The 16,161-nt window shown below is 38.9% G+C and overlaps 1 protein-coding gene across 4 annotated transcripts in view; it reads right to left on the bottom strand.

Moving 5' to 3' along the window:
• The window catches only part of ylpm1 (YLP motif containing 1), a 47,953-nt gene extending 33,571 nt beyond the window's left edge, over window positions 1–14,382 (bottom strand). For 2 of the 4 annotated variants that reach the window (XM_065263756.2, XM_065263755.2), the window contains exons 1-9: window positions 13,499–14,382; window positions 12,885–13,085; window positions 7,561–7,758; window positions 5,368–6,260; window positions 3,207–5,300; window positions 2,967–3,093; window positions 2,719–2,878; window positions 2,549–2,638; window positions 2,293–2,455 (exon numbers count right to left, since the gene is read on the bottom strand). In XM_065263756.2, coding sequence (XP_065119828.1) covers window positions 2,293–2,455; window positions 2,549–2,638; window positions 2,719–2,878; window positions 2,967–3,093; window positions 3,207–5,300; window positions 5,368–6,260; window positions 7,561–7,758; window positions 12,885–13,085; window positions 13,499–14,008 — 4,436 coding nt within the window. In that variant the 5' untranslated portion in view covers window positions 14,009–14,382. The remainder of the gene's footprint in view (window positions 1–2,292; window positions 2,456–2,548; window positions 2,639–2,718; window positions 2,879–2,966; window positions 3,094–3,206; window positions 5,301–5,367; window positions 6,261–7,560; window positions 7,759–12,884; window positions 13,086–13,498) is intronic. The other 2 variants (XM_065263753.2, XM_065263754.2) reach the window with 2 other exon arrangements.
• Window positions 14,383–16,161: the final 1,779 nt, after the last annotated feature.

The following is a 16,161-nucleotide window of genomic DNA, read 5'->3' as shown; positions in this document are numbered from 1 at the left end:
CTCGGATTGGGTGCACACTCGTACAGGCAGAAAAGTAACCTGCAAATGCGTTTTAGCCAATGACGTCGATCAATACTTTCCACAATTCACGGTTACCATGGCTGAATTCCAAGCGCTATTGTTGCACCCTTGAGGTGCACGCACTCCACATAAACAGTCGCTCTATATAAAGAGAAAATTACATTTTCCGTTGCTGTATTGGTCAAGTGTAGAAATCGTTCCCGGGTTCCGAAATGCAGCAAATGAGCCCAGTGTAAAAACGTTCCAAAAGGCATTTACATAAGCAACACTGTATAATTCATACTTGTTTTCAGAGAATGCATCTTAAATAATGCTTTTTGTCTTGCTGTAAATTCACTTTAAACAAGGCGTGAAACAGCTTCAGTTCACACAAACAAGGGACTTGTCATAATTTACTCACTCTCATGCTGTTACAAACCAGTATACATTATTTTTGTCCTGCTAAACACAAAGGAAGATATTTTTAAGAATGTTTTTAATCAAGCCATTTTTAAGCACCAATGACTTCCATAGTACTGTTTTCCTACTGTTTTTACAGCAGAGCGCCACAGACAGATGCTGCTGAATTTTTTGTGTGTGGCACAATACGACGGAGCGCTTCACACCCAATATGCAATCCCCTGTCCAAAACATTTCGTTTGCGATAATATATAAACTCTTTCCCCGCCAGCATTTTTAAAATGTTGCCAGCCAAGTGCCAGCATATTTTTTTTACAATTTTCACAAAAGTATAATCCCTTCCAGAAAATTGTCTGTAAATATATAAACATACAATATATCAAATCAAAGAACAGCTTTAAAAAAAAAAAAAAAAACTTATCTATCATCTTTTGGTCTATTTTTTTATCACCTCTCATATATGGGTAGGTTTTTTCAGAACAATGACCAAAACATACACAGTATCTACTGTTTGGCCTGAGTGGTTGCTTCCAGGTTTTATAAGTTGTGTAAGAGCAGCACCTGGTGAATGTTAGCGGAAATACAGATTGCCACAAAAACTTGTCAGTGGTAGGAAAGCGTTTTCTCTTAACTCATTCCCTGCCAGCATTTTTCATGCTTTTCACAAAAGTTTAATACCTCCCAGAAAATTCTCTTCTTTAAATATATAAACATATAAAATATTAAAGAACAGATCCTCTGCTTTAAAAAAAAAAACGTTTCATCCTACCTTTATCAGTTCTCTTTTTATCACCCCTCAAATATAGGTAGGTTTATCTAAAAACACCTAATTTTGAGCAAAAAGCTAAGATATTTCCATTTTTGTAAATTGCTTTTGATAGATATCAGATGCAGAGCGATCCTCAAAACTTCCATATAAGTAAGCAACCCTAGGGGGCGATACTTCCGGGTTTTATAAGTTGCAGAAGTTGATAACAGCTGGTGGATAATAGCGGTATTGCAGATTGACGAGATAACTCGTCAATGGTCGGGAAAAGAGTTAAATGACAAGATAACTCATGAATGGCACGGAAAGAGTTAATTGTTGTTTTTAACTATGTGCAAAAACGTATCAAATATAAAATCGCACGCTTTTTAAAAAACAGCATTCAGTGCTCACAACTTCACTGTGTGCATGTGCACTCAAAGAGAATTTAGCAGAACATTTTTTTTGTACTGTGTGTACGACTAGTAAAAAAACAATATGAAATGACCCGAATCCTTTTTTACCCAAACCAGAAATGCATAATTTTTTTTTAAAGAAGGACCCGACCCTGAGAAAATTTAACCTGGTTTAATGATTAATGGTTCCAGATTTAAACGGCACCATGAAGACATCTAATGCGAAGTCATGCTTCACTTGTTGTGTTTAAAAGAAGTGAAATTGCGGAATTGAATTAGAAATGTCAATGTTTTTGCTTCTTGTATAAATAAAAAATGTAATCTACACACTCTAAAATTTGACAATTACCCATCTCTTTTTACAGCATGTTGCTCAAAACATTAACTTCATAGTTTAGGTTAACAAATGGTTTCAGAGTTTTTTTTACGATATGTTATTGAGCCATCATGGCAGACTGATTTAAATCCATAGTGACCAATTCTACGATCATGACGTTCCACATTAAATCTGTTTTATGCAACTAGACTTGAAAATTCTGTAGAGAAATATACTGTAGATCTTTAAATACAGTTAAAACTTTTCTCAATGACAGGATGTGGACATGACAGAATCAGCAAGCTCCAGTTAAAAACTAATGAGATCATACTTCAAATCAAATAAAAAAGGTAACTGGCATTGTCAACACTGCTTTATGATTAAGAATTACATACCGTTCATCTCTTAAGTAACGGTCTCTTTCATATCGATCTCTCTCATAATCCAGAGACTGCTTTTCCCTGTACGGATCACTCTCCCACTCCCTGTCGTAATTCCTGAGATCACCATATGGATCACTTCTTCTGTCATAGTACGGGTCTCTGTGGCCAAGCAGCTCTAACAAGGATAAACATTGATAGCAACTGAAACCATGCTTCTATAAAAAACAGCCAAAAACATTTTTTTCCATATTTACAAAACACCACTCACCTTTCTCATAATGACGTTCAGATGGAGGTGGGCCAGGCCTTAACACTATTCTCTCTCCATATGAAATTCTTTCCACCATTGCACCTCCATCTAATAAACAGCACACACAATGTAGTCTAACTAGATAAATCAAAAAAATATATCAATTGAAAGGCAGAACGTATACTTACCACGACCATGTCCATAGTCAACAGTTTTAGCAATAAATGTGGCGGTAGGGGTAGGTGCTGAGGAAGTAGGATAAAAGTCTGCAGTCTGATTTGAGGGGACCAAACCAACATCCACAGGCTTATCAAGAGTCTGTCCTATTTCTGACAATAAATTCGTAGCCTTTAAAGAGAAGGGAGTTGTCAGTTTTTATAACATGCTATTACATAAATCAAAAAATGTAAATCAAAGGGTTAGGGTCTTCACATACTTGAAGAGCACTCTTAACCTCAGGTGGAATTTCCAAACCAAGAATACCAGGGGGAAGTTCTGAGGGCAACCCAGATGACTCTGTGTTGGCAGCTTCTCCTAAAGTCTTCTTAGTTTCCTGGAGTTCTCTAAAAAGCAAATATATTAGGTTTACATCACCTTAGAAAGTATCAGCCAGCTGAATAGATTGTTGTTAGAATAGTTTTCGAACAGATCTGCAGTGTCGTGTAAAGCCATTTACCTTATCATTTTTAGCTCCTGGGCAGCTTTGAGGATGATCTCATGCTGCCTTTGAGAAAGCGCAAGTACAGTTTTAGTTGCACCAGGTGAAGACTGCTCAATTGGGGTGTCTGGTGCTTGGGTTGGGGGCAGGCCAGCTGAAGGATCCAAGTTTCTCTCAAAATGTGCCTCAGATTCAGAGACTGGATGAGAGTAGCCTCTTTCTGGTGGGGGTGGAGGAGGGGGTCTTTCCCAATCAGGACGAGAGTGGAATGGAGGCTCTCTTTCTCGATAAGGTGTCTCACCAGGATAACCAGGACCTATTTTTTCCTCTCTATATGGATCTTCTTCCTCATATGGGAACATTCTTTCTCGTTCATCTAACCAACGATCTTCTCTAATATGCTCTGGGGGGCCATGTGGTGGATATTCTCTTTCAGGATGCTCCCTGCCCCATTCCTCATGAGAACTGTAATACTCATCCTCTTGCTCATAATCTGGATGATATTCATGAGCTGGTCGTCTGTGCCTAAGTTCATCTTGGGTTCCCTGAAATTCCTCCTCGTACATTTCTTCTCCATGAACGGGTGGACGACGCCACATTTCCCTTGGCATTGGGGGTCTCATGAATGGTCTCCTCCCTCTTCCCATCATTTCATGTGGAGGTATTGGAGGCCTTCTAGGTTCTCTTCCATGGGGGTGAGGCCATCCAGGATCTCTATCAATTTCTTCATCATATTCAGGTTGATCAGATTCTATCAAGACTTCATGAGGAACTGGTGGCCGTCTCATGTCTCTTTCTAGCATGCCAGAACGTGGTACTGGTGGTCTCCATGGGCCTACACCCCGTCTAAATCGTGGCCCCATGCCCCCACGACTCATTTGTGGAGGTCCATGTGGGTCATGTTCCATACTTCCAGGGGGAGGGGGGCGTCTTGGGCCATGATGCATAAAACGAGGTTGGAAAGGTGGCCTGCCAGGGCCGCGTGGGGGTCTAGTGTGGATGGGTGGTCGTCTTTCTGTCCAGTATGGATCCTCTTCCTGCCAATAATCCTGTGATTCTTCTTCCCAGTGCTCTTCAGAATGGGTGCTCTCAGGATGCTCCCTGGGACCCAATGGAGGTCTTCTGTCTCTAGGGTTTTCATAGTATTGTTCTGGAAAGTGGTGCTCCTCTGGATGCCACATCTCATGGGATACTGCCTCTTCATCCACTTCTTCAGGTCCATCTAAAGAGGGGTCTCTCCAGGTCAAATCCTGGTTCTCTCTGTGCATCTCCTCCTCTGGTGCCTGGTGGTCATAAGGAGCCTCCTCTATATTTTCTCTCTGAGAGTTGGGATCCATTGTTGGCCCTCCATACTGTCCACGGCCACGTCCACGACCCCTGCCTCGAATAGGCATTGGTACTTGGCCCCTTCCCCTACCCCGTATGCCATGAGGTGGACCTGTCTGATGTATCAGCTGTGGGCCTCTAGCAGCTTCCTTAAATGCATCAGGTTTAAGCTGATCATGTTGAGGCGGCTTTGTTTGCTGTGGAGGCCCATTATTCATATGACCAGTTTTAGAAGGTTGTGAGCTAGAATTTTTAGAGTTTTTGTTTGTGGTGACTGGACTGTCTGTAGATAAGGATGTTTTAGGAGTATTAGCTGTTGCCTTATCTGGCTCAGCAGGCTCAGAAGTATCCTGACTTTGAGGAATGGGTCCGCTCTGAACAAAAAAATCCTCCTCAGAGTCCATTATGTCATCTGTTAGTGACTGAGAAGAGGAAGCACCATCTATTTTCTTGGTGTCATCTAGAGGCATTTTATTTTTTTCTGGTTCTTTATCAGATGTAGAGGCTGATGGTACATCAGGTTTAGATGATTGTTGTTTTGTATGACTGCCAGGATCAAGACTGGATTGTGGACTGAAACTTGGCTGCTGAGGTGGTCCAGGTGGTCTTTCAAATCGTGTGGGTGGATTCTGCCTTGGAGGATTCTCAGGTCTCACTGGAGCCCCTGGACGAGGAGAATTAGCTCTGAAAGGTTGGTTGAACCGCTGACCACCATCAAACCTAGGTGGTCCACTAAACTGTTGCTGTGGTGCCTGTTGAAACCGTGGGCCTCTGGGACCTTCAAATCTGAAAAACAAAAAAGTCAGTAACCTACCTCTTTAAAATGTGTTACCCAAATAATAAAATTTTTTACCTTGGATTTTCAAAATTTCCACAGGGTCCAGGAGGTCTACTGCCTGGTCCTGGAGGTCTACCGCCTGGTCCTGGAGGTCTAATGCCTGGTCCTGGAGGTCCAATGCCTGGTCCTGGAGGTCCAATGCCTGGTCCTGGAGGTCCAATGCCTGGTCCTGGAGGTCTAATGTCGGGTCCAGGAGGTCCAATGCCAGGTCCAGGAGGTCCAATGCCTGGTCCAGGAGGTCTAATGCCTGGTCCAGGAGGTCTAATGCCTGGTCCAGAAGGTCTAATGCCTGGTCCAGAAGGTCTAATGCCTGGTCCAGAAGGTCTAATGCCTGGTCCAGAAGGTCTAATGCCTGGTCCAGAAGGTCTAATGCCTGGTCCAGGTACTTCAGCAGGTTCAGAAGTTTTACATGTTTCAGAGGCAGAATCTGTTCCGGAAGATTGGTAAAGTTCTGCAGGTTTTGAAGGTGATGGTCCTTGTGGAAATGTTGGTCCAGAAGCTGAAGGACCATGTGGTGGAGGTCCTGACATAGCATCCATGTTAACAGGTGGAGGCATAGATGGAACGCCTTGGTTGGTTGCATGCATGTTTCCATCTGGACCAGGGGGCCGATGCTGCTCATGCTGGCCATATAATCCCATCATGCCTCCATAGGCAGGACCAGTACCATACTGATGCTGCATGGCTCTTAAAGTAGCGAGTCTTTCCTGCAGATGAGCAGAAGTTGAATTCATTTGTTCTTGCCATTGCCTCCACTGGGCTTCATAATCCTGTAGCTGGTCTTTGTGTGGGTATGACTGAAACTGTTCTAACCACAGATTAAAGTGTCTGTTCCAGTCCTGGAACAATGGAGAAAACCGCTGTTGCTGCATTTCATAATGTTGCAACTGCATGTCCACAGGCATTGTCTAGGGAGATACAAAGTAATAATCATATTTAAATTAAAATAATATCAGAGCACATTTCATATTTTCTCTAACTTATCATTGTGTGTGTTTAAGTATGGTTAAACTAATTAGCTAAAATCAATTCATTCAAAAAGTTTCAGTTATTCCCAAAGTCTGCATGTCTAACTAAAGAAATCAATTGGTCTATTACATCAACCTGTGGTTATTATTATTATCATCATCATCATCATATTATCACATTGACATGCGCATTGCATGCTTTTCCTCGCATGAGAAGGTTTGTGGGCTTCACTTAGCTTTTAACGTGTGCAGATTCCTTATTGCACGCACCTGCACTTAATGCACGTGTCTTAGACTTTTGGTCTGACATGAACATGCGTGGCATGTACTCCTCCTAGCACCTAAACTTGTGATGGGATGACTTGGACTATTCCTTGGCTCGTAATACGCGTGGCTCAGACATTTCCTTGTACTAGAGAGGTTGTTAGGCGTGCAGGAGTTTAAAACCATTGAGTGTTTTGTTTCTGCTTGCTGCAGGAAATTTCAGAGCACCTGGGCTTCAAGATGCACTTGGAATAATGGTATCAGTTTTAAAAAGGTTGCCATCATGACAGTGTTGCTAGGGCTGTGACGGTCATTATATAACCGTGAGACCGACAGTTATAGTTGAACACAGTCATTAGAACTCTATAACCGGCAAAACAGTGTTATTAAAATATTTAAAAAAAAAAATTTATCATAAAGAATTTTTAAATACTATTTAAAACAATTGTTAACAGTCTGTGTTATACGCCCCACCATGTTCTCACGCAGTGAAAAATACAGAGCGGAGCAGACACTGACAACGCGCTGACATACAGGACAGACCAGGTTACTTTTCGGTTACTTTTGAGATTAAACGTATTAAACAAAGGCTCACCTTTCAAATCATCTCTTCCTTCTAGTTTATTTATAGCATCAAATAAACATGAATGACCATGAGAAGGAATGTTGTTTTAACCGCGGAAAGGCGTCAGTACACTCCGCCTTTCAAGTTCAAATCCTCCCATGCTAATCTACTAACTCTTGGGAGTTGTAGTTTTACAGTGTCACATTACGCATTGTTTATCATTTCACATAACTTAAGAACTACAAAAAAATTTATTCAGCCTGCCAAAGTGGCTAGTGGGATTGGCTGTCTTACTCGCCACAGCGGAAATCTACCCAACTTTTGGCAGGTGTTAATGTCAAGCCCTGTTTGTTTGTAAAAAAAAAAAATAATAATAATTTAAAAAACAAGGATATAATAAAAAATAGAAACCTGGAGATGAGCTGGCTGTTGAATAATCTGTTGATACTGCTGCAGGACCTGCTGTAGTTGAGCATGCTCTTGCATTAGGGCCTGGTACTGAAAGCTGGCCCTCTGATGCTGCACCTGCTGCCAATGGGCAGCTGCTGCTTGTAGCTGCTGCAGACGGGCTGCTTCCGCCGGGTCTCCTGTTTCGCTGATGCCAGTGGGCTATAGAAAATAAATAAAATGAAATGGTTATACCTTGACAAAAAAAAAACATTTTATCCCAAAATATATATGTTGTCATTATTCACTCTCTTCTTGTTTAAATTATCTATGGCTTTTGTTTGTTATTCAGAATTAAAACAGAGATTTTCTAAACATTTTTACATTTTGGGGTTTTTCATTACACTGGCAGTGCATGGTGCCTGTATCTTCTCAGGCTTCAAAAGTAACGGTAAACAAAATAAAAGGCTTCCATGGGACTTGTGCCATCCATATTTCCCCAGTGTTCTGTTCTGGTTAAAAACAAACTGAAATAAAAACCATTACTCTGTCAAAATCAAAAGATAAAAAGTCACTGCATACCTGAATTGATAAAATCTCTATAGATAATAAATTATATTATGATGTAAACCCTAACCCTAACCACAGTTTTGGCCAAAAATTAAAGTATTTCTCACCTGCGCATATGCAACTTTTTGCCCATGTGACTGCTTAGACTCCATTCATACGCATATACTGCTGAAAATGTCAGAGCCAAAGGCGACTAATTTTTATCTCTATCCCGACAAAAAGTTTTTTTCATCCTACACTAGGGAAAATGTATATTTCATGGCCACATGAAACCATGTTTAATGTTATTAAATGTTTATGTTAATCGAAACTGCATAGTGCTTCTACATTTATTTGTTGTAAAACTTGGCGATTTTAGTGTGTATCAGTTCTTTTCAACAATTAAGCACATTTTGCAAAATAATACTGACAACCGTGATAACTTTTCAGATTCTCAACTCAACAAGTGTAGAACAAAGAAAAAACAAACTGTTCTTGACTGATTCACTTTTTAATAAGAATTAATCTGGGGGGGTTTCCCGGACAGGGATTAAATTAGTCCTAGACTAAAATAAATGTAAGAGCCGTTCAAACTGAAAACAACTTGCACTGATATATCTTAAAATACATCAGTGCCCTTTGTTTTGCCTCAAAATGCACACAAGTAATGTTTTTAGTAAGGCATGTTTGTGTAAACTAATTATATTTCCTAATTAAACTAAGGCCTGGTCCTGTTTTAAGATAATCCCTGTCCGGGAAACCACCCCTAAATGTTTAATTTATACAGACTATGCAGTATAATTTTACATTTGATTGCTTAATTCAATTTCTATCCCTGAAAAGTACAGTACTGTAAGATAAATCAGAAAATTATTACATTTGTATTTTTGTTCCATTATATTTATTTGTGCTATTGCTCATAATTTGATCGTTTTGCAACCATATTTTTTTGTGTATTTTTTAATACTTTTACCATAGCGATAACATTTATGGCTCATCCAGTCACTTGCTCCATGACACCTCCCTGCATCATTCCCTCCTTTTATCTGGACAGTCAGGTACCCTAGCAGTGGTAAAGCGCAGGCACATCTGTATGAGACGAGCGCCGTGCAGAATGGTTGCGAGAATTTGCGTGGTCATGGCAAGAAAATGTACACTGTTCAAACTTTTACTTTGATCTGTATCTTTACTTCTGTATGAGCATAGTAATTTAAGGCGCACGCTGTTAATTGCAAACTCACGTATGCGTGTATGTATACTGCAAGAAAAAGACAACTTTTTATTTAACATATTGCTTAAGTTTTTTGGACATCCCTTGAAATAACTGCACTCATCAGGCCATTAGTTATTCTAAATATATAAATGCAGCGAATTGAATTTATATTGGACTGCAAGACAATAATAGTCAACCACTGATCAATATAAATGACTGGATTGCGCATGATGTCACAACTGTGAAGCCACTAGTGATGCAACAATACACTTAGTTCACGGTTCAATACATATTTCGGTTCTTGTTCACGGTTTACGGTTCGGTCTCGGTTCTGATGCCTTGGCCTATTAAAGTGTTTTTAATTATTCTATGCTTAGGTAACAGGAACATTGAGATGTTTAGAAGAACAATACTGGTTTTAATTGCAGTTCTCTTTATTTTATGTAAATGCAAAAATCATCTTACATATTTTGTACTGATACAATAATATAAGATATAATTAAATAAAGACATAAAAATAATATCCTATTCAAACTGGGGACCGTGAATTCATTACATTACATAAATTGGCCATTTTATATACCTGTACTTAGTAAATTAAACTTTACATTGTAAATGAAGGCTATACCTTACTGCACTACTGTTAAATCCAACATCATGCTGTCTGTGTAGAAACCAAAAATGCGTTCCTCAATCAAGATTACTGGTGGGATTTATTTTAGCATCAGGCGCATTCTCTTCTTGAGTTAAACTTTTTCAACTTGCGCAGAAGACGTGTTTGAGGCAAATAACGCACGTTTGCATCAATAACAAGCCCAATTTGCGTCATTCGCATTGCCCGACGCGAATTTGCATCTTTACATTGATGTTGTATGTAATCTACACGCGCAAATAATTAATCCACACCTCAGATTTAAAAGACAGTCGTGCTGCTTCTTTTTGTTGTTGTACTTCTGTTGGGTGTGTGTGCACGCAAATGAAATCTGACACCAGCATTGCAAGCAGAGTTCAAGCAGAGTTTAACGCAGCTAGCGCACAGTGACTGGATATCAACTCGCTGTGGCGTTTATAAGCGTGCAGATCACGCGCATGCGCACATTAACAAAAGTGCAGGGAATATAAAACTGACAGATTTGGATGGATAAACCGAAAAAACGCAATTCACCTGCGCGTATTGGACCGTGGGGGTCGAACCGAACGGTTCAATAATGTATTGAGAATTGTGGCATCCCTAGAAGCCACCATGCCGCCATGTTGGTATACCCAAACGTTCTATTAAATCAATGGATGCGATTAGATTTTAATGATAAAATTTCACTTTACAAGTCTTCGTTTTTATATCTGAAGTCTCCCTGTACATTATTACAACTAGTGCTGCACAATAAATCGCATCGCAATCGCAATGTCAGCCTGTGCGATTATATGACAGCAAAATGTTGCAATTATATTAAATAAATAAATGTGTGGACTTGTTAACACAAACTTTCTGATAACAGTTTGATGATTTCCCTTGCTGTTTAAAAAAGAAAGAAAAACGAACAAAAAAGGCAGTGCACGTGTGTGGTGTGCGTCGTCACTTATACCAGAGCAAAGATGGATGCAGAGGAGGTTGACAGTGATCTGGTAGCTAAAAAAAAAACCTCTATGTCTGTTGTATGGCGGTATTTTGGATTTAGGATTTCTGACACTGAGCAGTTGCTACATCACGTGGCAATACGAAAACATTTCTAGTTTTGCAAATACACATTTTAGCTAAACTGTGTGTGGATTTTCCTTAAAAACCATCAAGTTGACTCATGATACCATCTAATATAATCGCAATCGCATTATAAGCATCAATAACCGCAATGGGAAAAATTACCCAAATCGTGCAGCCCTAATTACAACGCAAATGTCCTAAGCATGTACATAGTTAATGACTGAACGTTGTACATTTGTCTTTTTAATCAGTTATTATACATTCATCTTCATTACAGTATCAGATCAGCGGACAGAACGCAGCATATTTATTATTAATGACAATCGTGCTCATTCTGAAATCTAAATAAATAATCATGCTTTGTACCGTATGTGCATGCAATAATTTGCTGGTTTTGTAATTATGTTATCTAAACTTACAAGTAACCTACACTTATTTCGAAAAATAACGCTGACTGTCAAAAACAAAAAAATATATTTATGCCCGTGTCATTGACAGTATGCAGCAGACACACACACCTTTTTAATAAATCCATCATCCTGCCCGATTAAAACATAAACATTGCAAATAACACCAGAATTAACAATTAATTTGCATACACATATCCTAAAAATTAACCTTATGTGACTGATACACTGTAAAGCAGGTGAAATTAGATCATGATTTTGAATGGAAGTCAATGACGCCCTCTGCCGGTTGGGTATACCAAGATGGCCGCTCAAACTCTGCGCTGGCTTCACCTCACGCTGTCACGTTAAGCGTTCTATGCGCAATCCACCTATCTATATAGATTAGTGTAGACAACATTAATTTTGGAAGAAAACCTACATTATTTATATGGTAAGGGAAGGATGTTGGTAATATGAAACTTGTGGCAGGCGATGAGATCATCCGTTTTCAGACGGAACAGCAGGGCCGAAACCTGCACGCAACCGGGTACCGCCGGGTAAACCGCATATAATTTAATGTAACGGGTGGAATAATATTAACGTGTCATTTGTGGTGCGGATATGAGTTGGGAATCAATAGGCACGAGCGTACTGCAGGTCTAACATCCAAGACAATTTCGGCTGGATTCCGTACACGCAGATAGGCATCAGTTTTTAAATGTCCCTCTGCTTATTTGTGTTCACACTCTGTCTGAAGGCCGGTTAAGGTTTATACTTACTGCGCGATCTGTGGTGCGGCCAGGTTACAGTCTTTATGACAACCGGGACAGATATGGAATTAAATTGATACATGTTTATATTCATTACATTAAAATAATTCTGAACATTTAAACACCATGGGCGCCCCCTGCTGTCACAACTGGCAAAAAAATCCTAAAGAAACACTGTTGCTGATACGTTGTAAGCTATCTTTTGTTGTAAATTGAGACTTTTGGGGTATATTATGCTTAGAAATAGACAAGAGGTTGTATGATTATTTGGTTTATAACTTCCTATTCTGAAAGTTTGATTAATTCTACATAATGACATAAGACGCAAAGAAAATTAAGCCTATTTACCATCAAAGCCATTAATGAGGCATTAATGTAATGTATATGGCTAATGTTTAAAATAAATCAAATGTGCTACTTTCATGATTATTCGGCAGAGACTGACTCCATGAGCACAAAGAGTATTCTTGTCGCTTCATTAAATAAAGATTGAACTATTGAAGTCACATGGGTTATTTTAACAATGTCTTAACTGCCTTTCTGGGCCTTAAAACTTGTGAGTTGCGTTGCTGGGGGTGCTCAGAAAACTATAACGTGTCTCCCAAGATGAAGAAAGGTCTTTAGAAATGACACAAGAGCGAGTAATAAATTATAAGATTTTATTCTGGGGTGAATTAACGCTTTAAGTCAGATTTAAACAGAGCAAAGGACGAAAAGATAAATAATACCTTTGTTTCCTCAGGTGGTGGAGGAGGAGGGGGCTCCTCTTTGGGAGGTGGAGGTGGTGGGGCACTTTTGGGGGGTTCAGTTGGAGGTGGTGGAGCAGAAGATTGGCTGTTCCCAACTGAACTCTGATTCTGCATCGCCTTTTCATTTTTTAGTTTCTGCAAATTCTGACGGTGCTGCTGGTACCAATAGTCCTGCTGCTCCTGTATAAAATACAGCATGTATAAAGACTATGAACAGTCACCGAATAGAAAATGAACACATTTTCATCAAAAAATCTGAAAGACTTTATTTATAACAGCATACTGGTTTGCAATGGCATGATTCCTATCCATTAACATATTATAGTTCTGGGCATAACTACGTTGAGACACAGTGATTCTGTGGCAATCATCTGGTTCAATCTTTGTTCTGTTGTTCTACTTCCTGCTTCAGTTTTGTAAAGAAAATATCGTTGATAATCGCTGACCTTCTTCACGAGTTACAATTGAAGCTAACTTACACCTTTAGCTATGTTATGATCGTTTTTGTGTTCTTTGCTAGAATGGGATGACTTTTATTATAGCTACTGGATCATTACAGTAATGCAAGTATAAAACATGACACAGAAGCTTGCCTCTTGAGACATCGAAGAAAAGTCGGGCTTGTTATCCGATTCCAACGCTCTGGCATCGCTAACCTTTGGTGCTGGAGCTGTGGTCTGCGCTGCAGGTGAGGCTGAAGACTCGGGGGGTGCAGGATTCAGCTCTGGTGGCGAGAGCTGAGAAGGGCCACCGGGACCACGAATGGACGATGAATCTTGAAAATTGTTTGGCGGCACGAAATTTTCATTGCCGCTTGTTTGCCAGTATGGAGGGGGGCCGCTGCCAAATCCAGCAGCGTTGCCGCCGGGATGGTGCAGCACAGACTGGAGTTGCTTCTGGTGGAGCTGCTGCAACTGTTGCATCTGTTGTAAATGTTGTTCATGCAAACTAGAGAAATTTGACGACGGTGTAACTGATGGAGCTCCATATCCGCCATATCCACCTCCTCCAGGAGGCTGAGGTGCCCTGAACTGATTCGGTCGCGGGCCAAAATTTGGAGAAGGTTGATGTCCCCCTCCGTAACCGCCCCAAGAAGGATGCATGCTATGCTTGCTTTGAGACACTGCGGACCAGGCGAGGCCTAGTCACACAATCGCATAAGGCCGGCAACGTTTTTTCTATTACCACAACTTTTCGAAGATAGGTTATAGCATTCACTGTAGGTCTCAAACGAAATCAAATAAATATACTTAAACTTTACAGATATGCAAAAAACGGATCGCTTAAAGTTACCATTGTTAAAAATTCGATTTTCTCATTCAGTGCGTGAGCTCGACAGTGCTTATGCTCAAGCATGAGCGTGACGTCAGCACTTGAGTAGGACGTCAGTAGTTTTTGCGTAGTACGTCAGTTCAGTGTTCTTGTTCGTGGAAAGGTTTGTCACGCACTAGCGCCACTTGTCGCACTGGATGAATTAATACTTAACATAGCATTGCTAGAAAAAAAATCATCCTGCAGAAATTGTTAATAATAGGAAATATTTTACAGTTTTCTTATTTTTCAAATATTGTTTTGTTTTGAGATATTGTTTGAAATTAACACGTATCCCCTCTTTATTTACATTACTGTATGCTGAATTTTGCTAGAAAATGTAACAGGTTAATTAAATAATATTCATTATGAAAATATGTTTTTATAGAGAAAAATCTAATTAAGACATTTTCGAAACATAACTGAAAGCTGGACATGACATTTTCCTTAAAAAAGGAACAGATATCTGACGAAAAAAGCAACTGAGTAAAAACAACAAAGATGACAAGTAATTTCCGTATGCAGTCCACAAAAACTACATAACAAATCAGTGTAACAATTAAACCTGTTTACAAGAAAATATTTGCAAGGTTAATATTTATAAATCAATTTAAAAGATATTTCTTAAATTTTGTTGCTGATCAGAGGAAGTTTCCAAATCTTTTTCCGCCATAAACCATCAACCTAACCATTCCAAAAAGATACAACAGCAGCATTTGAGACAACATCTCTTTAATAAATAAGGCCAGAATGGAACGATTATTATCTTATTGGGGGAAATAGAAAAGCATATACGACCAACTAAACAGAATCAGCAGGATCCAGTGTAAGCATAGGGAGTAAGGGATCAACATTTTTGAGAAGCATATTTAAACCAGAGGGGATCGTATCCATAACTACTGCATTTTAAATTTAGAGAGAAATTCATAATAAGCAAGCCTAACTTCGACATGGTTAAAAGTTGACGTATCAAGAATATATTATTGAAAAACTTGTCAAAAAATATAGACTTATATTTGTATTTAATATGATTGTTATTCCATATAAAACATCTATTTGGTAAGAAATTGTGTTTATAGAATAAACTCCAAGAAAGGAGCATCTGTTTGAGCTTTACAGGAAGTTTAGTAAGATTGTAGTCACAAAGCAAGAGAAATTGAAGACTACAAACCTGAGAAAAAAACAAAATATATATATAATATCCCAAATCGATGTTTGGTTTTGTAAAAAATTGTTTAAGCCAATTTAATTTAAAATTGTGATTAAGAGTAGAAAAATCTAAGATGTTCAAGCCACCATTTTCAGTTGGGTTCATAAATATGGATTTCTTTATGTAATGGGATTTGTTTTTCCATAGAAAATTAAAAGCATATTATCAATAATCTTACAAGTTTTGTTATTAACTTCTAAATAAAGTGCTGCATAGGTGTCTTGAAATGCCTGACTTTGTGATTAATACTCTTCCCCTTAAAGATAGGTCTCTTAATAACCACTGAATAAAGATTTGTTTTGTTTTCTCACTAATTTGTAAGAAGTTAGGTTTACATCTTTCCTCTTCATTTTTATCATTTTTATACCTAAATACGGAATTTAATTTTTAATTGGGATATTACAAATTGATGATAGAGTACAGTTTTTAAGAGACATTAAATTATAGTGATATTACAGTTTTTTATGATTGCTGACGACACTTTTTTCAATACTTTTAACATATTTTCGAAACTCTTAACGCACCAACACACCTACAACACACACCTGGCAAAACAGTTAATTTTATCCTCAAAATCACACATTGTAAACTACACTCTCACACTTAAACACTGAAAAAAACACTGTAAACATGTCTCAGAATCAACTAGTTATACCAAATCACCAACACATGCTCTCTTCCAACAGAAACATTTAGTCAATCATAACACAATGTCATGAAAAACACAAACATAAG

The sequence above is a fragment of the Paramisgurnus dabryanus genome, chromosome 12 (assembly GCF_030506205.2).
Source record: "Paramisgurnus dabryanus chromosome 12, PD_genome_1.1, whole genome shotgun sequence".
NCBI classification, from domain to species: Eukaryota; Metazoa; Chordata; class Actinopteri; order Cypriniformes; family Cobitidae; genus Paramisgurnus; species Paramisgurnus dabryanus.
The sequence above is the reverse complement of the archived record's forward strand: the minus strand, read 5'-3'. Positions and strand labels throughout refer to the sequence as shown.